This window comes from Trichosurus vulpecula, chromosome 5 (assembly GCF_011100635.1).
Source record: "Trichosurus vulpecula isolate mTriVul1 chromosome 5, mTriVul1.pri, whole genome shotgun sequence".
Lineage (NCBI taxonomy): Eukaryota > Metazoa > Chordata > Mammalia > Diprotodontia > Phalangeridae > Trichosurus > Trichosurus vulpecula.
Window position 1 is genome coordinate 58,585,991 of NC_050577.1, and position 25,880 is coordinate 58,611,870.

At 36.5% G+C, this 25,880-nt stretch overlaps 1 protein-coding gene across 1 annotated transcript in view; it reads left to right on the top strand.

Moving 5' to 3' along the window:
• Window positions 1-25,880, top strand: part of MALRD1 (MAM and LDL receptor class A domain containing 1) — a gene marked incomplete at its 5' end in the record, with an annotated part of 881,642 nt that overhangs the window by 197,963 nt on the left and 657,799 nt on the right. The window contains one exon of the mRNA XM_036760519.1: window positions 1,730-2,142. Within this exon, the coding sequence (XP_036616414.1) occupies window positions 1,730-2,142 (413 nt within the window). The remainder of the gene's footprint in view (window positions 1-1,729; window positions 2,143-25,880) is intronic.

A 25,880-nucleotide genomic window follows, 5' to 3' on the forward strand; every position in this document is an offset into this window, starting at 1 on the left:
GTTTGAATGCTTGGCACTTTAGTTTGAGAAAGGACTTTAGTGTATTTTCTTTAGTTATTCTGCCAGGTGATCTTTAAAATCTTCCTAAGACAATTCAGATGGAAGCAATTCAGGTTCCTGGCATGGTGCTGGTAGTTCAGATTACACAGGCATACAACAATGAGGTCAGCACAATGGCTCTGTAGACCTTTAGTTTCAGTTGTCAGTCTAATATTTCTTCTTCCCCACACTTTCCTTTGGGGCCTCCCAAACACTGAACTAGTTCTGGCAATGCATATGTCAACCTCATTATCAATGTGTACATCCCCGGAAAGTACACTGCCAAGGTAAGTGAACTTATCCATAGCAAGGTGTAACTCATGGTTCCACGTCCCATGATGTGGTGCTGGCTGATGGAGCACCTGTATTTTCTTGGTGTTAATTGTTAGGCCAAATTAGCACAAGCAGCAGAGAAATGACCCATAATTTGTTGCCTCAACTTCAGAGGCTGCCTTGAGTCCATGGAAGAGATAACTGGGAACGATCATTTCAGGAAGAAAGGAGATCATTTTCAACAATTATACTGCATCTCTCCCATAACTGAGGGACAGGTTATTTCTGCCTTTAAAAATGATAATTTGCAATTCTGATAAGCATTAATGTACTTATAGAAGAACGGATTCTGAGGGCCTTTCTTCAATCTTTGTCCATTCACTGAATATTGTGCTAAGAGCCTTCCAAAAAGATTTATCATATAGCATTTCTTTTGACTCATAATAATGTGAATAAATAAAACAATAAACATGCATAAAACATGACAAATAAGGAAAAATTGTGTGAAGTCCATAACAATTAGAAAAAAACTCAAAAGAATATATGATTGATAGGGGATGGAGTATACAGGCAAGGCTGTGTGGATGAGTAAATAGGAGATAACTATTGAAGGTTGTGTAGGATTTGAGTAGGCAGAAGATGGGACAGAGGTTATTCATGGTGAAGTAAATTATTTAAAGTTATTCTGATGTGACAATGTGTGTGTTGCATGTGGAATAGAGAGGAGGCCTTAAAAATATGGATAGTTAGATAGAGTAGGATTAGCTTTTTCTCTTAAAAACTAGGCAAAGAATGTCATGTTTGATAACTAGAAAAATTAGGGAACTATTAAAAGTTAATTTGGCATTGGTATGAAGGCTGTATTAGAAGGAACCTTGAATCTGGAAGACCAGTAGGAAGAGTTGGAAGATTTTTGCAGCAAACCAGGTGTGAATTGTTGGGCCAAGGTGATAGCAAAAGAAATGGAGAGAAAAGGATGGATGTAAACAATATTTTGCATTAAAAAACAAGTTAATAATAGGGACTTTTGATGTGATTGTTTGGGAAATTAAAGTTAATGAATAATTAAAGCCTAAAACTTTACCTCTGTGAAAACTTTTCAGGGATAGGCTTTGGATTTCATCAACTATGGATACAATTCAACAAAACATTTAGAATATGTAAAAAATAATCTTAATCTTGAAATAAGCAAGTGAAGCTGCAGATTCAAGCAGATTTTGTCCTCGGACAAAAAAGCATTGATGTTTTTGATGTGCTCTAAACAGCTGTAGTTAGTTTTAAGTCACTTTAGTCTGATTTTGATAATGGAGGGTTAACTTGATTGGCAGCAGGTGGAGCCACCATACAATATTCTCTACTGAATTATTGTTTCTTTCTGTTATTTGTCATTCATCCTTTGGTTATTTGTCAATTGCAGCACCTGAACTCTATTGTGATTTTGAAAACGGGCTCTGCAACTGGGAACAAGACAAACAGGATGATTTTGATTGGACAAGAAACCAGGGCTCTACTTCAACACTCAACACAGGACCAATGAAAGACAATACTTTGGGTACAGTTAAAGGGCATTATCTCTACATAGAGTCTTCAAAACCACAGGTCTTCCAAGACAGAGCTGTGTTGCTCAGTCCTATTCTTAATGCCACTAACAATCAAAGTTGCATCTTTCGCTTCCACTATCACATGTATGGAAAGCATATTTACAAGCTGGTGATCTATCAAAGAATTTGGAATAACACAAGGGGAGATATGCTGTGGCAGATGTTTGGAAATCAAGGCAATGGATGGAAAAGGAAAGCTCTCAACATTACCTCGACTCAGCCTTTTCAGGTATGGTTTCATGATAAAGTAGGAAATCAACAAAATGTTTTGAGATTATGAAAAATTACCATTTCTTGAATTAATCAAGTTGAGGTGAGTAATTTGATCCAACTTACTGTAGCCAACTTTTATCACTTAATCAAATGTCTTCCAAGTAACATTTAGTTGAGTACCCCTCTTCCGTTTCCCTCAATAAGGAAGGAAGAGATTTTCTAAAGGTGAATGATATTGAAAACAGCTGTAGGTTAGGTAGAGGCTTTCAGCAGCAGTTCCTTTGGAATGATAACTCTCCTGAAAGATTTCAAATGTTTCTGATAATGGAAAAGGAACAAGGAATCTTTGAGGTGCTAAATATATACATATATAGTATGTATGTGTGCATGTATGTATATACATACATACATACATGTATGTATGTGTATAAACCTAGACACTCCAACTTTACAGATGATGAGGACCAGAGAGGTGAGAAGATATCCCTCCCAGGTCATTCAGCTGTGATTGGAATCCAGGTTTCTTCTTTCCAAATCAGCAAATCCTGCCCCTCCCCCCCACCCCACCCCCCACTGCACCTGTTCTTCCTTAAATTTAAGTGAAAATAAACTTATTAAGAATTTGTTTACTTTATTATTGGTCTAGTGAATTTTCTTATGAAACAATGAAACCTCTTGCTTGTTTCATTCAAACATATTTCTTTTAGTTGAACAAATTTCTTTTAATTTTACATTTTTGTTAAGCTTAGGTCTTTAACCGTTCTGGCCATGATTCTATTCCTCATCAAAAGATCTGGATTCTGGTCATAGACTAAATGGTAGATAGCAGATTATTATGATACAAGATGTGACATGTGATACATTGGAGATTCATAGGCTCATAGATTTAAAGTATAAATGGCCTTTAGAGGCTATTTAGTCCAATCCTCTCCTTTTTCAGATGAGCAAATTCAGGCTGAGAGAGGTGAGTAGTCAAGGGTCATACAAGTAGAAAACATCTGAGGCAGGATTTGAACTCAAGGCTTTTTGATTCCAAGTCCAACATTTTAATCCACTGTGACACCTACTTACATTTTGGATATTATATGAAATAATCATACAGTATGAAATAAGATGAGATGATATCTAGGGAGGAACTTGGCATAATGGATAGTGGGCCCCTTTAGGAGTCAGTAAGCCCTGTTTCTGATGTAGCATATGGGAAAGTCACTTAATTTGCTCTGTGCAATTCTCTGAGCTATATCTTATAAAAAAGGTTGCTAATCTTCATCATTTAACCTGATATAAAACAACATATTTAAGTGTTTTACATAATAGATTAAAAATATTGACCACCTAATGTCTATAGATATTGATGGTATATGACTTCCTAGAGACTCCATTCAGATTGGTCTGATGTACAGATGGCTGTGTGATGATGGCACAAGAGTTAATGTGCCATACGGGGTGTGAAATCTTACTGTGTTGTCACGGTATAAAGGCACATGCAAATCTTTTTAAAGTATCAGAAAATAGACTGTGTAACATGGTCATGACGACATGTTATTTGATTTGAAAAAAATAATTGTAAGTAAATTGTGGTTTAAGTAAAATTTCCATTTCAATGTTAAGACTCCTTAATTTTATTTCCCAACTTCTTTATGGGCAGTTATAAAAAAAGAAGGTAGTTTGGCGGGTGTGAGACCTCACAGGGTTGGTTATGAGCTAGCAGAGAAACCAATTGCCCTGGAGTCTAAAGCATTTCCAGGGAATGAACAATAACCCCTGTTTGAGTTTGAAGCCAGCAGAAGAGTTACAGATGGCCTTCTCCATGTGGTAATGCCCAAGGGTTCTCCTATCCAATTGTGTTATGAAATTTAGACATGATGACTAGCAAAACAGAGACTTTGCAGTTGTACAAATTCATGTCTAAATCTGATACTCAACATTGTTTATTATATAACCAATTTGACATAGTCTTATAGACCATAGAAAAATATCCCAGAGCAGTGATCCCAAGAAAAACCTCATAAGGGCTATTCCCTGAAATTAAAAATCAAAGTCTCTAGGGATAGGATGAGAGTATGACTACTTCTACACTCACTGTGGCAGAACTATTCCTTAACTGATTGGTCGGTAACTGTCAGTTCTCCCTTCCATATGCCATGCATAGCCTTTGGCAGAGACCCCACAGAACCACTATCACCTAGAGAGAATTCAACTAAATGATTCACCCCCCCATATCTATCTTTAATACTTTGCCATTACTTCTCTTGTAGTATATGTGCAAAAAATGGTAGATTTTTTTCCTGTTGCAGTAAATGACCTCTTAATCCATAATAATGCCATCTGACTTTGATCTACAGATCATTTCCCCAATTTATCACTTCCCTCAATGTGTAGATAATGTATTTTTTTCTCTCTTTGACTCAGCTTATTTTTTATTCTTTTGTCTTTTCTATGCTACAGATTTGACAATCGCATGGATTGGGTAGAAAATCCTAGTACTTTTTTATGTTTGTCAACTCTTCTAATGCATTACATTTACATGTGTCAGAAAAACTGTACACTTATCATGAAATTCTGTTGAGTAGTATATGGGAGCACTTTATACGAGGAATCTCTCTGTAGTCACCTTTGCTCACCCATGAAATATTTCATTTGCCAAGGATGCTGTGGAGTGTATTCTTAGGTAGGTTGGAATAGATGGTCTCCAAGGGGTCCCTTCCAGCCCTGAACTCCTATGATTCTACTGCTACCGCCTGTCATAATGAATTTTAGAAAGGTGGATCTGAATATAAGAAAGCACCTATGGAGATATGAATCCAAACAACCCTAAAGAATAGTTAGTTCATTGATAAGCCACTACTCTCACCTACTCCCAAACATGAAAACATGGGTTAGTGTCAGTGTTTCTGCCCCTAGACTGATTCTACACCCCCAGACATCCTATTGTGGAGTTTTGGGGTTGTGGAATTCCCAGAAGTACAGAATTCAGGGCTCTTCCTCCTTACAGGATCATAAAGCCAAAGCTGGAAGGAACCTAAGAGACAATCGAGTCCATCTCCCTCATGCTAGAGATGAGGAATATGAGTTCCAGGGAGGTTATACAATTTACCCAAGGTCACACAGCTATTGTGAATCCATTTGCCTCAAGGGTTGAAGTTCTTTCTGCTGTGCCAAGCTGCCTCTCCTCCTGGTCACAAGTTCATTCTAGTTTATAAATGTGAAAATTTGAGGATATAAGATAGACACATAATAAAAATGATTTTACTTGAAGGAGTGAATATGTACTTAGCCTGAGCATTAAAGGCATTTCTGTTGTTCCTCTGTGTTCATCTACCACCTTAGCTTGTTTTCCTTCAGAATACTCTTCAGTCCTATCTCTAAACCTTTTCTAATCATTGTAAGAAATACGGCTTTCTTAATTTTCTAAAACAAAAACACAAACAAATCTGTTGCCCAACCTTTTTGAAATCCCTGCTAACTCCTTTCCACAGTGGGCCTGTTGGATAGCAACCAAGTACAATACATCATGTTCTGTGCCACCTGCATGAAATTTCCTTGGGAAAATCAATCGGGTACAGCAGGCTGCTGTACAGTGACACTGCCCTAAGGGACATGGAAGAATTCCTATATAAATGAGGAGTGACATCTGCACCAGTCCCTCTTGGAGTGGTCATTGAAAGAGAACTAAATAGATAGAGAAGTCCATCTTGGACATTTTACGAGAGTAGACGCAGGGATAGGACCTGTGATTTTAATAATAAAGGAAACTCCCAGGTGATGAAATTCCCTCTGCAAATGTATATTGACACCTCTGAAACTGTCTTAGAGATCTGCTTAGAACCCTGGGAGTTATGACTCTGACTTACTTAGGGTCACACAGTACGTATTAGGAGCAGAATTTGGACATAGCTTAGCTTTTAGGCAAACTCTCTAGTCACCATACCATTTTGTATTCAGTTTATAAATAATTTTATATTCACAATTTACATTCATATTTACATTAATGATCCAAAGTCCTTTCATATTCAGTGTAGTAAAGATTACAAATTCATTTTCAGACGTGGGTAAATGTGGAAACTTGTTTTCCCAGGCCAGGTAGAGACATATTGAAGGAATTTTTAAAAAATGATCAGTGATGATGAGGGGAGTGTAATATGACAGAAAGATGAATAAAAATACTTCTTAGTTGAAAAATTTGAGATATTTAAAAAGAAGAAAAAATATGAAACAATCTCTGCTCTTGAGAAGCTTCCAGCTGGTTTTCAGTTGTTTTAAATGTCATGACATTATAATTGCTACGATGAATTTGTGTCAGTGAGGACCAAAGAAATAGTTGAATCTAGATTATAAATCTGTTAATGCTACCTGAGGCATGGATTTTGCTGGTTTACTTGGACCTCCTCTAGCAAAACCCGGTGTGTGTGTGTGTGTCTATGTCTGTATCTGTATGTGTGTGCATGTGTATTCAAAGAATTGGAAGAGCACCCTGCCCCTAGCCTTCATTAGCCTTTCTGATGAACCTAGTGCCTAACCACAGCTGTTTTATGATCGGGCAACAAGTAACTCTAAAACAATGTTTCTAATGTTATTATATTTTGAGTTGAATTGTATGAAATGGCCACTATCTCCTTTTTAAACTCTAGACCCTTCCTATTAATAGATTCTATTTTCTTTTAATACCTTGTTCATTCTTGGAGATGATTATTTATGAAGAATATTGAAAGATCAAGCTCCTCTGCTAGTTTGAAGTTGACCAAACTTGTATCAAAATGGAAAAAAAAAAACATTAAATTCTAAGGGATCAAAGTCAGAACCCACCAATTTTTATCTTACTTACTGTGGATATGAATATGAAAAAATAGATTGTCAATAGGAACATCTGATTTAAGGTTCAAGGATTGATGGGATCTGACTGAAGAACCAGAAGAAGGGTCACATAGAGGTAACTCTCATTGCAATACTAATATGTTAGCCAGAAGAGAATCAAATTCCTTGATGCCTACAGTATGTCAAACCATGATCCTGGTCTAATGAAGCACTCTATTAAGCTGGTACTACTTTAATGGCAGTGGCAGCAGAATTTGTTTTTGCACTCCCAATGTTAGTATAATAAAATCAGGGTATGCTGATGATTGAATTGATACAAAAAAAGAAAATTCCACTAATTAATGACTCCTAAGCACTATACATTATGACTTACAAATATGATATTTATGGTCTATTTTCATACCTATCTTTCATTTGGGAGGGTATTTTTAAAAATATATAATTAATATGTATTATGATTGTGTACCTGTGTCGTCTATCCAATAGAATGCAGCCCTAGAAGGCTGGGTTTGCTTCATGTTTATTTTCTTTATAGCCAGCATCTAGTTTGGTACATAGTAGGAGCTTAATAAATATTTGTCGATTGATTTGCCTGTTTTCCACCACAAATTTGTTGTGAATGAAGTGCAAATTACAGCATCGTAATTCATGTGACTTTCTGCTTTGGAATATCATGATGTGCTCCAATACGTATGTTTTTTTTGAGGGGGGGGGAGGTTAAAATGCATTTAGACACTTTTTGACAAAATGTAACACTTTTTTTCACAGCCTATCGTTCAACATATACACCAGCATATATGTTTATCAATCATATCTCTTGGATTTTCTGGGGCCAGTAATTCAACTGTCTGGCAAATAGTAACTGAAAAAAAAAGTCAAACCAGTAAGAATTGCAGTAAGCCTAAAATAGCTTACAAAATATTGAGGACAAAAACAATAACTATAAATTGGAGAATCATCACAATTGCCTATAAAAATCGGTGCCTGTTGGTTCAGTTATTATATATTTATATCTATGTATAAAGCATGCATAATAATCTCCCATCTATAAAGTCCTTTAAGACTTACCAAGTACCTTCCTTAAAATAAGCTCATGGGGTAGATAACCTGAGCATTATTTGTCCCATTCTATAGATAAGAAAACTGAGGCTTAGAGAGTTTAAATAACTTGCCCATGCTTATGTATCTAGCCTAATCTAGGATTTGAACACAGGTCTCCTAACTTCAAGTTGATGCTCTTTCTAGTCACAGAACTGCCTCACAGTGCAGTACCAATCACAACTCTAACATATTGTGTCACTCATCCATTTGGTACTGAAGATGATTTCCATTGGTCTGACACGAAACACTGGCTAAAGATGTTAATTCAGAGACCTAAGCAACTGTGGCAGTGAACCAAATTTCATTGGCTTTGTACCCTAGTTTTTGGTTTGAAAAATACGGTTCTTGAGAATTTATAGCAAACTCCTTCCATAGCAGTCAATAATTCCTGCTCCCTCTACCTCCTTGTCAAAATTGGAAGGTGGAATAAGAACACCCAGGACTATATTCCTTTCCCAGGTGTCTGCTGCATACCGCAATAAGCATACATGGCACGTACACAATCATGGCATTGAATTTACTCAGTGCACTTGCTGGATTGAAGTGAGAGGGCAAAGGTGGCATTTCATTATCAATTCTGAATTATTTTTCTTCCCCAAACTGTACCGTTCTACAGCACGTCTGCTGTGGATATTCTCAGCAGGTGATACTGAAGAAGAAAAAAAGATAGCCAGACAATGATGGGGAATCTGGTTTTAAAACTTGAAAAGAAGGGGTTATTTCTGTTACATGGAATGGCTCAGTCTTATCCAGATAAACACAAGGAAAGTTCTTTCAAATGTATATTTATCTTTGATGATCTAAACTCATTTTAATCTTCTGCTTCACTTCAATTTTGTGTTTTTCTCCTAAGTGATTTTTGAAATGGAACTAGAATATTGAATTGTCCGGGCCTGCTTGCTTATATTGATAAAGCCTAGTGCTGGCTTGAATCTTTGGTGGAAAATCAATGCCTGACATAGTTCCTGCTTGGGAAAAGAAAGTACCAGGCTCCTCTGTAATTCTTTGAAATATCATCACTTTAATTTGATTTATGCCTTCAAACTTTTCCACATTCAGCAAAAAAGCCCACTGAGATGGTTTGTATGAGTCAAGTAGCCAATACACTTAGTTTAGCCCACTTCAGTACTGTCTGTGGAAGTTAGAGAATCTATGTGGATAAGGATGACAGGCTATTCTCTCTCCAAAACTCTTCTACACCTCTGATATACATATTGTCTTGAGGTATCTTCAAATTATCTTGATAACATATAGTTTAGAAAAAATGTGTTTATTTTTTCTTTGGTGTGTGAAAGGTACAGAATTCTGGACCTGTGATTGCATTGGCATTGGGAGTTCCCCAACTGGTTTCCACTGGGGTAAAAATTCCCTCTGCTGATACAGATTGACAACTAATCTATCACTTGTAGGCTATGAGAATTATAAGCAGTTGTACATAAAATAAGGTGTTTATGTGGAGATTCTTATTATTTCTATTAGGATTATAGGGTTCAATGATTTTAAATGCCTCTTGTCTTCATTAATTAATTCAGTATAATGATCTTGAACCTGATTTAATAAATTCATTGAAGTTAATCAAAGATGTTGTTTAAAAAACCTATGGCTTCTCCATGACTATGAGGCAGTCTTATAATTCATTTCTAAAAAAGAGAGCTATTTGTTTTTCCTCCCTTTAGAGTTTATAATGACCTTTATGTTCATTTTCTTATTTGACCCCCAACAACATCTCTATCAGGAGGGCAACAGAGAATATGTATTATAATTTCCATTTTCATTATAAGTAAAAAGAATCTCAAGGAGATTATGATTTGTTCAATGTCACACAGCTATTACATGCCACTGCCAGGACTCAAATCCAGATCTTCTGATTGCAAATTCAAGGTTCTTCCCATTATAATACCATTGCCAGTGTTAAATGAGCTTCAAGAGACTGCTTTTCAGTTACCTTGTTTACTAGTTCCCCAGACATGACCTAGTTTGTTATAACATTTATAATGGAGAACATTTTCAGCTACCTTTCCCTGAAACTTTTATGCTGTCAGCTCAATAAGATTAGGTCTGCTTTTTAATTTAGTAGATGTCTTTCTTTAAAGGGCTTAACATAAACCTATCAAGGAAAAATAAATATTAATTGATGATGGCCTTACTGAGGAAATTTAGCCAATTTGTGGAATGCCCCTCTCCCTCATCTTCTGTAAGATATTTGTGGATAGTGACAGAAGGAGAGAAAAAAGAGGGGATAGATGGAAGGACAGAGAAGGCATATTTCTTGTAATTAAGAGGTTTAGTTTGGAACCTTATATTATACCTGTGATTGTTGGGTATATTGTAGAGGAGCTTGTTGTTCAGGGGGATGGGAAGGAGAATGGAATAAGCATTTATTAAGTTAAGAACTTTTAACAAATACTAATTTGATTTTCATAACTCTGGGAAGTGGGTGCTACTATTATCCCCATTTTATACTTAAGGAAACTGAGGCAGACAGCGATTAAGTGAATTGTTAGGTGTCACACAGCTAGTAAATGTCTGAGGCTAGATTTGAATTCAGGTCTTCTTGACTCCAGGTCCAGTGCTCTATCAACTGTACCACCTAGCTGCCAAACTTCAGCCATGAGTTCTACCATATGACTTTTGGGATCCATTCTAACTGAGATTCTTTGAGTCTGCGATTTACCATCAACATTTGCAATTTCAACCAAATCTCTAGTGCATATGTTAAGATCACACATAAGATTTTATAGAGGTGCACCAATGCTCCTCTGATTATCAATATCAAGCATGAAGCTGAGGTATACACTTGCCAGGTTGCCATGAAGGGCTGCTTGCATTCAGTCCACCTAGAAGGATTCTATAGAGAGTATGCTCCTCCAAATGCCCTAGTTTGCAAATGGCATTGTGATCATTACATCATTCTCTGGAATGATTCCATGCCTCCTAAACAAGATGCATAACCATACACAATGGTTTGGCTTAGCAATCCCTATAGGAAAAGTCATGTGGATAAAGTGCCTCTAGGTCAGACTGAGATATGAAGTCAGATGGATAATCCATTGAGCCTGTCTCTCGGCACATGTATCCTGGACAAACAGTGCATATAGATAGTGATCTGGGTTCAGAATTGCATTGATGGGAAAGTTCAGACTAGATTATATTTGGGAATTTGGACAGACCTAGCTAAGTAAGGGCTTCTTTGTTGTATGGTGAAGCCATTGTTTAGGGCAAGGGCATAAAAGGTGGAGCCATGGATGATTCACACTCTGCAAGTCTAGAGAGAGTACTCAAACTTATGAGATCACAAACACATCATAAAATTATTGTATATACCAAAGATAAAGCAATTGAATTGCATTTTAAAATATTTGGCAGCTGTTCTATGTATTTTATTTGGCTTGATGCTGGGGATTAAAAATACACATTTCATATAAGCAGATGCTTTTGTTCCGAAGTACAGTGATTCCAAATTTGTGATTTAAGCAGTATGGTGTAGATAGAAAATCATAGACTGTTAGAATGACAAGAGACCTGAAAGATTATCTTGTTCAGGGGTTCTTAACCTTTTTGTGCATATGTCATGGACCCCTTTGGCAGTCTGATAGAGACTACTTCAATGTACTGTTATTAACTGCATAAAATATGATACATAGGTTTACAAGGGAAATCAATTTTACTGAAGTTATCAGTTATCAAAGGGCAGCTAGGTTGCACAGTGAATAGAGTCCTGGACCTAGAGTCAGGAAGACTCGTCTTCCTGAGTTCAAATCTGGCCTCAGACACTTTCTAGATGTGTGACCCTGGGCAAGTCACTTTACCCTATTTGCCTCAGTTCCTTAACAGTAAAATGAGCTGGAGAAGGAATGACAAACCACTCCAATATCTTTGCCAAGAAAACCCAAAATGGGGTCATGGAGTCAGACATGACTGAAATGACTGAACATCAACACAATGATCAAAATAGTGAAACTTCCCCCTCCAAAATTTACAGACCACAAGTTAAGAGCCCCTGATTCTATTTCAGCTGCCTTCATATTTTACACGAAGAAATGGGCCAGGTGACTTTAAGTGACTTCTTGAAGATCGCAGATCTGGGACTCACGTGTATCTCTTGACATTTGGTCCAGCTCACATGATGTCTTTTTTTGTGTCAGTTTTTGTGTATGTCTAACCATCTGGCTCTATGATCTATTGATATGAGCACTTCTTTAACCAATGACAATTTTGTACGCTCTTACAGATTGTAGCCCACCCATATCTTGTGATCACTTGTAGGAATCTTATCTAACTCTTGAAATGGGAGAAAGATGTAAAAAGGGGGTGAATTACATATGCCTTAGGTGTTGGCTTTAGCCAAAGTACAGGTAAAAAGGATGAAACACGATGGAAAGACAGAAAGTGGTAAAATTTGGCTAGGATACAGCCTAAATAAAGCAAATCAATGTGAAATTAAGTGAGGGAAAAGCCATATTGCAGAAACCCTTGGAAGCCTGACTTAAAGAGTCTTGATTTTATTGAGTAATTTGTGGGGACTCAACCATTAAATTTTTTTAAAGAAGGAAAGTGCTGTTAGGTGGCTATTTCAGTAATCTAGGCAAGAAGTAGAGGGCCTAAAGTAGAGTGCTGGTTTGGGGAGTGAAAGAAAGAGAGAGAGGAAATTTATTAGATTTAGAATTCAATATTACTGGAAGAAAAAGGAAGTTGAGGCATAACGCTACTTAAATTTATTCTTAGTGTTGCTTCTTGCTGATTTTTTGATGTATTAGATTCAGCTCCATGAAAAAGACATAAAATGCCATGATACAGTTATTTGTTAGATTTCCCTTTCATTATATTTATATTCTATAAATTATATTCTATAATATAATATATTACAGGTACCTGGCATGTAACGGGCACTTGAAACTTAGTGCCACCTGCAATGTTGTTTGACTTAGCATTTACCAAGTGAGTTAATGACTTTAGGCAGGATATGCCTATAGAGTTATTTTTCCCCATGAAGCCTCCAAATATATTTTCTGCTCTCTCTTATTTTATTTTAGTTTTGATATGAATCTCTGATTTCATTATTGTAGAGAAGTCCTATGGAGGAAAACCCCCTTTACCAATATGTCTGGCTAACTTCCCTGCAATTTACAGTTTTGGAGAATTACTATAGACATTGAAAGATTAAGTGACTTGCTAATGGCCACACAATTAGTACATGTAGAAATGGCACATGGATTTAGGGCCCCTTGATTCCCTGTCCAGCCTTGTATATACTGTGCCACTCTGATTCTCATCGTGTGATTCACATACTAGTACTGCAACTAGAATTCAATAGTATTCCGTATATAGTGGAGTATGTCAGATAAGGCCTATTCCACAGAGGTTATATCTTAGTTGTCAAATCCAAAGGCCTTTTTTCAATCCTATTTCTCCTTGACCTCTCTGTAGGCTTTAGCACTGATCACTCTCTCCTCCCTCCTCAGCATTGTCTTCTCTCTAGGTTCTGAGGACTTCACTTTCTTATTTCTCCTTTTACCTATTTTATAACTCCTTAACTTTCTGCTTTTCTGGATCCTCTTCCATGTCATGCCTTTTAACTGCGGTTGTCCCTCATTGTTCTGTCCTGGACCCTCTTCTCTTCTCCCTTTATAACTTCACCTGGTGATCTCAACAGTTCCCACAGATTTAATTACCATCTTTATGTATATGACTCTCAAATCTATCTACCCTGCCTCAAATTCTGCTGACCTATAGGCTCTTGTCTCCCCATTAGATTGTGAACTCCTTGAGGGCAGGAACTGTCTTTTACCTGTCTTTGAATCTCTAGTATTTAACAAAGTACCTGACATATAGTAGAGGCTTCATAAAGTTTACTGATTTTTTTAATTGATGCAGCCATGTAATCCAACATTTTGGTCAAAGATTATTTTAAGCAGCCATCTAACAAAGATCTATATCCATCTACATATCTTTTTCACTATTAAATAAAAGGGTTTGGGTTTTTTTTGGTATAATCTTTATAGACACTGAAAAATTTAGACTCCATGTGCCCATCTTCTTGGGATCTAAGTTGTAAAAAACTGGAAACTAAACTTAGCACTGTATGTACAAAACTATGTAATATCTTTACAAAGGTTTGCGTTGGCAGAGTGAGTTACATTATTCAATCAATTTTTGTTCCATTTAGTCAGGTAGCAATTACAAGCACCCAAAACAAGGGCCCACATCAAATAGTCACAAACACAAACCAACAACACACACACAACAACAACATTGGTTTAAATTGTTTTATCATCTAGATCTTTCTCCTCACTCTGTCTCTGTCTCTCTGCTTCTATGTGTCTCTTGGTCTCTGCCTTTGTTTCTCTTTCTGTCTCTCTCTCTCTCTCTCTCTCTCTCTCTCTCTCTCTCTCTCTCACACACACACACACACACACATAACATACCCCTTTTGATATGTTTGTGGTTCCCCTGTCCAGTATAGGAAACAACTAAAGGGTTGATCATTTTCATACTGAGATTTCTATTTGGGAATTACTTAATAATAGCCAGATTAATATAGTCAGTCTTATTTCACCCTGAAAAGGAAAAAAAATCCTAAAACCTTCACTTCAAAAGGTGGACTATGGTGATTTTTTTTCTTGTTTACATCGATGTTGTCTTTGAAAAGTAAAACAAAAGAAGAACTTTGTTGGTTTTCAGGAAAATCCTGATATTAGCATCGTTATATTTTTATGATATGTTGGATGAAAAAGAAGCACATATGTTGAAAGCTCTTGAAAGGTATTGGCATTGTAGCCTGAAGTTGTTGACAGTTGAGCTGGCTGTGATGAGATCAATCAAATATATCTTTAACCCTTATGTACACATGGGCATACAATATTTTGGAACAAACAGCATTCTATATTATAGTATAGTCATTCTTGTCTTGAGAAGGAGACTGAATTCATCCTGCTAAGGCATATCATCGAAAATTTACCCTTGATTAATGAGTACTAAGAGAAGATGATAGCCAACACTTTAATTACTGACTCACCAAGATAGCTACAATAATATCTATATACCATTTTTCTTTTATTACTTAGTTTCCTCAGAGCTACACTGTATGAAATGATGAAAGAAGTGCCTTATAGATTCAGAGCTCATAGATTGAGAGTTAGATATAATCTAGTCCACCCTTTTCATTTTACAGATTAAGGATCTGCCTAAGTCACCCAGTTAGGAAGCATAAGGTAGAATCCTTACCCATGTCTTCTGGGTAAGATTCAAAATCTGGGTAGCTTTAACTTTGCCTGATTTTCTATAATGGTTGTCATGGGATTCCAGAATCATAGATTTAAAGCTGGAAGTGATGTCAAAGTCTTTCTTGTCTATCTCCCTCATTCTTAAAGGAGGAATGTGAGGACAATAGAGGTTTAGTTACTGGTAAGTGAAAGAGGTAATATTTTTTTCAAAAATTTAATTTATAAATTAACAAGTATTTTCTCCTTATTCCTCTATTGGAAAAAAAGAAAACAAAAAACTTCATAATAAATATGAATTTTTAAGCAAAACAAATGCCCACATTTTATATGTCAACAAATGCATATTTCATTCTTCATCTTAAAACCATCACTTTTTGTAAGGAAGTCATATAGCATATTTCATAATTCATCATCTGGAATGCTGTTTGGTCATTGCATTGATCAGAATTCTTAATTCTTTCAAAATTTGTCCTTAGAATATTGTTGTTATTATATATACATTGTCTTCCTGGATTATTCTCTCCGCATCAGTTCACGTGGATTTTCTCAGATTTCTCTGAAACCATCCCTATAATCATTTCCATCATGTGTTTATCTGTTCCACAATTAATGGGTTTTTACTTAGTTTCCAGTTCTTTACTAGCACAAAAAGATTGCTTGAAAATCAACCACCTTGGCTATGATTTATTTGTATAGAAGTGTTTAATAAAATGGCAATATAATTAGAAGTCAGGGGAGACATTGTATAGTAAAAAGAACATTGGACTCATCTATCACCAGATGTCTGTGGGATCTTCACCAACATACCCCACCTCCTTTCTGTGCCTCACTTTCCTCATCTGCAAGATGAGAGAATTCTCCTAAATGATCACTAAAGTCTTTTCCAATTCTATATTTCCATAAATGAATGCATTGTGCAACTTGAAAAACATATCTTAGTCCTACCTTGGCACTGAAAGTTCAAAAATATTGTTCCTTATTAGTCCCAAGAAGATAACCTTTTAATACTCTTCTACTGTGTTGTTGAGATGAAAAAATGGCACCATATTAAGCACTAGGAACAATGTAATGAAAAATTAGATTGTAATAAAAAAACGAGATTGACTCTAAAGTCAATTTGCTTCAATTTGAAATGCTGAATTAGAGTGAATTGTTTTATGTTCCATCATGTTTACATAGACCTTAACTCATTCTTCACATTGTTCCTTTTGTTGTGGGAGGAAAAAAGTTTTACCTTTGTAAGAAAGAGTCCCTAGTTAATTAGCCTATTAGCTTAGCCCCTTTGATGTTGTTGTTCAGGCATTTGCAGTTGTATCGGACTCTTTGTGAGCCCCTTTTGTTGTTTTCTTGGCAAGGAATGGTTTGCTATTTCCTTCTCCAGCTCATTTTGTAGAAGACACTGAGGCACATAGGGTTAAGTGACTTGCCCAGGGTCACACTGCTAGTAAGTGTCTGAGACTCTATTTGAACTCAGGTCTTCCTGACTCTATCTACTGTGCTGACTAGCTGCCTTAGTTTAACCCCCTGCAAAGCTTGTCATCAGTTGCTTTGGTTTGCTTCTAATGTGAACTTTATTTGATAACCACAAATGTTTATATAGGATGTTATGGTGAGTTATTAAGGTCACTAGTTCTTCAAATATAAAATTAGGAAAATACAGTTTTCCAAGGAGGCACTCGTAAAAAGACTACAAGACAGAGTCAGGAAATGACAGTTGTATTAGTTCATTCCCTTCCTACTCAGAATTTGAGTGACCATAGGTAAATCATGAAACTTCCCTGGATCCTGCTTTCCTCATCTTTAAAACGAGGATGTTGTACCATTTAGCCTTAGAGATTTATTCCAAATGCAAAATCCTCAGAAATCTCAGATATTTTGGACCCTTGAACTAATGACTAAACTTTGCATTTCTGGGAACCTTCTTATACAAGAATGTGACGCAAAATCTAATATTGATCTAAAAACTTTTTCCATAGAAAAAGGCATTAATTTTTTTTTTGAGGCAGTCAGAGTTAAGTGACTTGCCTGGGGTCATAAAACTAATGAGTATCTGAGGTTGGATTTGAATTCAGGTCCTCCTGACACCAGGAACAGTGCTCTGTCCACTACTTCACCTAGTTGTTCCAAGACATTATTATTTATTATTATTTTTCAATTTTTTAACATTTATATTTGAAATTTTGAGTTCTAAATTCTATCCCTCCCTCCTTCCCTATCTACCCTACTCCCTGAGATGGTAAGCAATCAGATATAAGTTATACATGTGCAATTATATAAAACATTTCCATATTAGTCATTTTGTACAAGAAGATTCAAGTAAAAGAAAAAAACTAAGTGAAAAAGTGAAAAATAGTATGCTTCAATATGTATTCAATCAGTTTTCAGTTCTTTCTCTGGAACCTGAAAGTATGCTTCATCATTAGTCCTTTGGGATTGTCTTGAATTATTGTATTGTCAAGAATAGCTAAGTCATTCACAGTTTTTCACTGAACAATATTGTTATGACTGCATGCTTGTTCTGTTCACTTCACTATGTATCAGTTCATGTAAGTCTTTCCAGGTTTTTCTGAAATCATCCATTACAATCATATACCACAGCATGTTTAGCCATTCCCCAATTGATGGGCATCTCTTTGATTTCCAATTCTTAGCCACCACAAAAAAGGGATGCTATAAATAGTTTTGTGCAAATAGGTCCTTTCTCTTTTTTGGATGTCTTTGGGATATAGATATAGCAGTGGTATTGCTGGATCAAAAGGTATACACAATTTTATAGCCCTTCAGAAATAGTTGCAATTTGCTCTCCAGAATGGTTGGATCAGTTCATAACTGATGTCCCAGTTTTCCCACATCCCTTCCAACATCCAACATTTTCCCTTTTTGTTATATTAGCCACTATGATAGATGTAAGGTGATACCTCAGGGTTGTTTTAATTCATGTTTCTCTAATCAATAACAATTTAGAGCATTTTTCATATGAATATAAATAAATGGCTTTGCTTTCTTTGTCTGAAAACCTCCTGTTCATATCTTTTGACCATTTATCAATTGGGGAATGACTTGTATTTGTATAAATTTGACTCAGTTCTCTATATGTTGGAGAAATGAGACCTTTATCAGAGATACTGGTTGCAAATATTCCCCCTAATTTTCTGCTTTCCTTATAATTTTGATTGCATTGGTTTTGTTTGTGCAAAAGCACAATCTAATCTAAATTAGATTGATTGATTAATTAATTAATTAAATTAGATTAGATTGATTAATCTAATCAAAATTATCTATTTTATATTTTGTAATGTTCTCTATATCTTCTTTGCCCCTAAATTCTTCCTTTATCCATCTAACAGATAAACTATTCCATGCTTTCTTAATTTGCTTATGGTATCACCCTTTATGTGTAAATTATATACCCATTTTGACCTTATGTTGGTATATGGTGTGAGATGTTGGTCTATACCTAGTTTCTGCCATACTGTTTTCCAGTTTTCCCAGCAGTTTCTGCCAAATAATGAGTTTTTGTTTCAAAAGCTTAGATCTTTGGGTTTATCATATACTATATTACTGTGATTGTTTACCATAATGTAATTTGTACCTAATCTATTCCACTGATCTAGCACTCTATGTCTTAATTAGTACCAGATTGTTTTGATGATTGTTGCTTTATAATGTAGTTTTAGATCTGATATGGCTAGACAACTTTCCTTCACATTTTTTTTCCTTGATTCCCTTGATATCCCTGAGTCTTCTAGTTCTTTAATGTGGAACCTGCCAAATCCTGTGTAATCCTGATTGTAGCTCCATGATATTTGAATTGTTTCTTTTTTGCAGCTTGCAATACTTTCTCCATGATCTGCGAGCTCTAGAATTTTGTTTATGATGTTCTTGAGAGTTTTCATTTTGGGATCTCTTTCAGGTGGTAATTGGTGATTTCTTTCAATTTCTATTTTGTCCTGTGGTTCTAATATATCAAGGCAGTTTTCTTTGATAATTTCTTGAAAGATGTTTTCCAGGCCTTTTTTTGATGATAGCCTTCAGGTATTCCAATAATTCTTATACTGTCTCTCCTAGATCTATTTTCTAGGTCAGCTGTTTTTCTAATGAGAAATTTCACATTTTATTCTATTTTTAAAAATTTTGTTTTATAATATCTTGATATCTCACAGAACCATTAGTTTCCACTTGTTCAATTCTAATTTTTAAGAAATTGTTTTCTTCAGTGAGCTTTTCTACTTCCTTTTACATTTGGCCAATTCCGTTTTTTAGGGAGTTATTTTCCTCAATATTTTTTTGTACATCTTTTCCCATGCTATTGACTCTTTTTTTTCATGATTCTCTTGTATTGCTCTCATTCCTTTTCCTGATTTTTCTTCTCTAATTTGCTTTTTAAAGTCTTTTTTAAAGTCTTCCAAGAATTCTTTTTGGGCCTGAGACCAAATTACACTTTTTCTTTGAGGCTTCACGTGTAGCCATTTTGACACTATTGTGCTTTTCTAAGTTTATGCCTTGATCCTCCCTATCCCCATAGTAACTTTCTGTAGTCAAGCTTTTTTTTAACTCACTTTTTTTCTGAGGGTTTTTTTTTTTTTTGTGACTTGGTGTTTTTATGTGAGAGTCGGGTGCTGGTCTAGCGCTGTCCAAAGCTTTTAGTGCTGAGGCTCTGGGTCTTACTGATGATTTTCACTGGCCTTCAGGGCTTAGATGCTTGCTTTTTCTGGAGGGTAGGTTACCCTTCTGGCTTGTACTAGGGTGGGGAGGGGTGGGGCTTCCTGTTGGCCTCCTCTCAGTATGGAGTTTAGTTGCTAACCTGCTCCAGGGGTGGGGCCCTGATGCTGGGTTGCTGTGGAAACAGGGTCTCTCTGCTGGTAGGCCTTAGATTGGGGTTTCATTACTGGTCAGCAGTTGGGTTAAGGTCTTGCAGGTGGCTTGTGCTGGGGGTGGGGTCATTGGGGTGAGGCCTTGCTGCCCTGCACAGACTGTTCATTGGTCTACAGGGCTACTGGCTTGTAGGAGGATGGGGCCTCTCTGGTGCGTTGATTCAGGCTTGGAGCCTTGCTGCAGACCCCTTGCTGTGAGGCTTGCTGCTGCTGCTCTTGAACCTGGCTCTCCTTCCACCCCAGTGAAATAGAACTTTCCTACTGGACTGATAAGCTGCTTCCCTGCTCCTATACCAATTCTGAGGCAGTTTTCTAGTTGTTTGGTGGGGAATTTGGGAGGGCTTCAGAGGATTTCTTCCTCACTCCACCATCTCGGCACCAGAAGTCAGGCATTAACTTTTAAAAAAAATTCCACAGTTATATTTATGTCATTAATTCTTGTATGCAAAATACTATACATCCTACAAATGTTTTTTTGTTAATCTGGATGAAAGTGAGATGCATCTGTTTTCATGTGAGCTAGTGGCACATTTGGAATACTAAGAAGATAATCTTTTAGTCAGTATGCTCCCCCTTAAGCTACTTTCTTCCTCTGTTTGATTGTATTTGCTGTGTAATCTAAAATACTCTGTCTTCAACAATAAGTGATATGATTATTATTGTTTTAATGTTATATCTTATAGAGGCTTGCATTAATCCCTCTTCTGCTCTTTTCTTTGGATCTTTATTATCATTAATGAATGGTGTTAGTTTTGTTCACATAAAACCTTCTCCATTGGTGTCAGAGATGGAAGAAAAATGGCAAAACACTTTATTCCTTGACTTTCCTTCCAATAATTTTGACCTGCCTCTAAAAGGACACAGTGCTAAGACTTAAGTATTGTTTTAATTTCTTCTGCTGGAGAGGGCTGGTTTTTAGGGCTTTAATGATCATTTTCTACTGCATTTAAGTTTTTTAGTAATTAGAAATTATAACAACCATTTTTGTGTGTGTTGAAATTGATTCAGAAATCTACTAATTGTAAATTACCTTCAGTTCTAAATCTTTTAGTGACCCATGTTTCTATGCATAAATTTTTCTAGCTATATAACATGCTATATAAAAGTCTAGTACCTCAGTACAGGCTGTAGGTAACTCTGGGTTGTCTATCAAAGATTATCTCACTGAAATCTAAGACTTGGAAGGTCCAACCAAATTGAAAAGACTTTAAGTACTCCAAGAGGTTGTCCACCTTCCTGTCAAACTTCATACAGCAAGCAAAGAGATATTAGGATATGTAAGATATCTAGTATCCACATTGATCTTTTGAATTGCTTAAGGCATATGCATAGAAGGTAAGGATAGTTCCATTTCCGAGGGCTCGAGAGTAGACCAAAGTTGGTATTCTTTTCATGTGAATGAGAGAATGTAGTATTCCTCAATTCCCACTTGAACAGATTAAGCTCTACTGTGCTCTTTAGAGAAACATTTCAAGATATCTTTTGTTGCCTATTTCTGATTGTGATGACTCCAAAAGAACATGAAAACAAGGTCAATTCAAAGTTGAATTGACTGCTCTTTATCTACATTTAGGCTAATCTTTTACCAAAAATGCCTTAAAAGAGTAAAGTTATGTGTTTGTCTTATTGGAAATATTCCTTACGGTGCAAATGACTACAACAACACATAAAATGTATATTGGGCTCTTTATACAGTTGGAAAGAAATCTTATGACATCCAGATTGTATTCATTGGATCATAAAATTAAAGGTAGAAGGAACTTAGAGTTCATCTAGTTTACTTTCTTTATTTTATGGATGGGGACACTCAGTGTGTTTAAGGTATTTGCAAAGGTTACAAAGTGACCTGAGTGGTAAAGAAAGGATTCAAATCCTGGTCTTCTAACTCTAAATTTCATGGCTCGTTTTATTGAAGAGGGAAGCACAATGTCACAGTGGATAGAGTGCTGGGTCAGAAGCCAGGAAGACTCATTTTCCTGAGTTCAAATCTGGCTTCAGACACTTACTAGCTGTGTGACCCTGGGCAAGTCACTTAACCCTGTTTGCTTCAGTTCCTTACCTGTAAAATGAGCTGGAAAAGAAATGGCAAATCAGTCCAGTATCTTTGCCAAGAAAGCACTAAATGGGGTCACAAAGAATTGAACATTACTGCAATGTCCAAACAGCAACAACAAATTTTATTGAATCACTCAGTATTACATACTGCACTCTGTTTAAATTATTTGCTATGATTCTCAAACTCTTCTATTTGTATCACATATTCAAGGAGGAAAGCTAATAAAAATAATCACATTTTAGATACTATTCTTCAGGAGTTGATTTGGGTAGAAGTAGAGAAATATGTCTTTTTTAAAGCAAGAAACATTTTGAATACTTATTTTCCCACTGTTCCTATGAATAAATTTAGGATGGGAAAGGTTTTGGGGGGAATTTTTTATTGTACTTTTTACTGATCCTGTCAACCAAGAGCTTAATAAAGAATGATGGAACAGGTAGCTATGTCTTGATTCTTTTGATCTCATCTCACTGCTTTCTTTCAGCTTGTTACAGTTGGGGAAGTGAAATATTTTCTGCGCGTTGTAGCTCTTGTGTACATCGAACTTTCATTGACTTCTATTTCCCTGACTGTAACCATATAGTGATTCTAAGGACCTTTCTGACTGAAACATTGGGTGGTCAGTCTAGTCCTTGTGACTTGTCCAAATGGCAGTGCTTTCATGTCTTTGTCAATCAGATTGTTGTGAAGAGAGAGCATGTTGATCAGCTTAACCAAAAGTAAAGCTGGAATGATTACAGGAATTTTCTTCTCTGTGTATAAGCACATAATATGTCTTGATTGGTTTATTTACATGTAGCAATAGCTATTTTGGTTGCTGATTAGCCAAAGAGGATGTTTGTCTTAATGGCAAGAAATAAGATCTGATGAAGAGATTTGACTTCCTGGAAGACAAGAATGGAAACAGATTTTTTCTCTCTTATCACATCATTGACCGTTAAAATTAGCACCGTAACTGTCACCAAAAACACTGGTACTTCTGAGTAAAAGGTTCGACTGGTGGTTATGATTTTGTCATGATTTTAATATAATTCTTTTTAATAAATGGAATTCTGAAATGACGAGATCTGACAGTTTTGTCATCTCTCTACAGCTCTTTACATGGTATGAGAACTCAGATTTTAAAAGAATTCTAAAATGAAAGTTATTTTCAACCGTTATCAAAGTACAAGGGAGTAGTCACATTATTTATATAGTATAACTGTGGGGATTAAAATTGTCCAACCTACAAAAGAAACTGAGTCAGAGATCTGAGCCAGTGGCATTTTATTAAAGAATCCACGGTCAGTCTCCAACGAAGTGGACCTCAGATTTTCCTCATGATCTGAGATGTTCCCTTCTTCTGGGCCCTTCTATTTAGAGAGTTTGCTACCCAAATGTGCAAAAGAGGCATGACAAAACACTGAATCTCATTGGTTGGCATATGATATAAAATCTAAAATAAGCAAAAATGACTAGTCAGCAGGGTCACCAGTTGTGTGAAGCAAGGAGTATCTCCAGTGAGTAGGTGGTCATAAGATGGATGTGTTCCTCCTTAGGTTAGGTAGTAGGAGATGGTACAAGCCATACATATGCTCCAAGAAAGTATCAGGGCGGACTTGGTTTGGTCAGGGAATTTGAGCAAAACAGGATGGATATGTCTTTGTCAGCACTCTTGTGGTTGTACCAGTGTATTCTGTAACTGTTAAATGAGTAATGAAAATTGCATTGAAGTTTGTTTGTATTCCTATGTGACTTATACAGCGTATGGATTAATACACTGCTTATTTTTATACCTACTATTAAGTGATTGAGTAAATATGAATTACTAGATGAATAAATGATACAAAAATAAGTAAAATAAAATAATTGCTAACAATTATTACCCCTTATTGTTGTGGTTGTCCTTCGTTCTCAAAGAGGACCATGACATCAGGGAAATGATGACATGACTTGCAGTTGACTTTGATTTGAATGAGGGAGGGCTATGCAAGCTCATCAGCCTTACTTTCTCCTCCAGAGCCACCTGGATTCAGTGACCTGATATTCACCAGCATGACTGGAGATGGCCCAAGAAGAATTAGGAGACCCTGGCCCTTTCAGGCTAAGGTCTTTTCAGGTTTTCACTTTGAGTGAGGTAACAACCATTCAGTGAATAGGACTCTTTAAGAAGTTAATCAATGGATGGCCCCTTCAATCAAAACTCAAAAAAATCAAACTGGGAGGGGAAGACCCTCAGGGTTCCTGGCCAACACAACCTGTGAGGAACCTCTGCCTCTAGCTCTTACCCCTTATAGAATCAAAATGAACTGATTAATACTGATTAGAGTTTGAGTGGGGGTCCTCAGTGAATCAACTTTCTCCTAACTAAACAGTTAAAAATATAAAGACAATCCATGTCAAGTTTGGTTTTTGATCTGAACATGAAATAGTCATTCTCTCCTGCAATGTTGGAGGCATTGGAGTGTCTCCTCATGAGGGGTCATGATAGCATAACAAAGTTTGGACAAATTCCTACCTTGCTGAAAGGCTTTGAGTATTGACTGAGTTGTATTTTGACCATGAGCTGGGTGGCACAATGGATAGAATGTCAGGCCTGGAGTCAGGAAGACTTTAAATCTGACCTCAGGCACTTACCAACTGCTTGACCCTTGGTAAATGACAACCTCTGTCTACCTCTGTCTCATCTGTAAAATGGCAATAAAACTGAAATGGTAAGGAAGAGCAATGTTCTCTGCAAAATCCTTAAAATCTTTCGACTGGTTTCTTCAGATCGCCAGTAAGGCCCCAGACAAGTTAAATGTTTTACTCGTTTGGCTCAAGTGTGAAGAACCACTTGATACCCTTAGTGGTTCACCCTCGATCAAATATAAAGGCGTTTTTGTATTCTTTCCTGGAAGTTTGTTTTTAAAATAAATTTTTGTAGCAAAACTTACACACTTTGGCAGTCCTCTTGACCGCTCTTGCATAGCAACACTGACAAGGTATATTTAATTTCATAGTTCATTCAGTTCCACTCATATACAGTGGTGGTTTGCTTAGAGTTCTGAGGACTTTGATATATTTTTAAAAATTCATTGCTTTTTATTCAGATCTATTGAAATCAAAACTTAAATGGGAGGGAGGAAGGTATGGTGGATAGGACTTGGAGTCATTTATTTAATGGTTAATAAACATGTGTCAGTTACTGTACTGAGCACTGGAAATACCAAATATAAGGGAGAAAAGATAGTCCCTGTCCTCAAGAAGCTTACAACCTAATGGGGGCATAAAATACATCAAGGGAGCTCAAAAGCAGGGGTGGGATGGGGAAGGTACTGGATATGGGGGGACATGGTTGAAAAGTCAGAGAAGTCCCAGAGTAGTAGGGCCAGGAAAGAAAGGAGATGTTCTGACCTGGGCTCCCTCCTTCAGTGGGGGGTTTGGAGTTCATGACTCCACCCTCCAATGAGAAGAACTGAGAGGTGAAGAGGTAGAGGCAGAAAAACCTGGATTCAAATCCCACCTCAAATCATTCATCCTCTTTGTGATTCACTTTCCTTATCCTGTGATAAATAAGTGAATCTTTCAGTGCCCCGGATTTACAACTCTGAGGCTGTAAGTTACATAGTAAGTGATGATTGGCATTTGTAGGGAACATCTCCTCACCTGGGAATTCCTGACATCAGTGTCAAAAAAGAACCACCACCTAAATTTCAAGGCAATG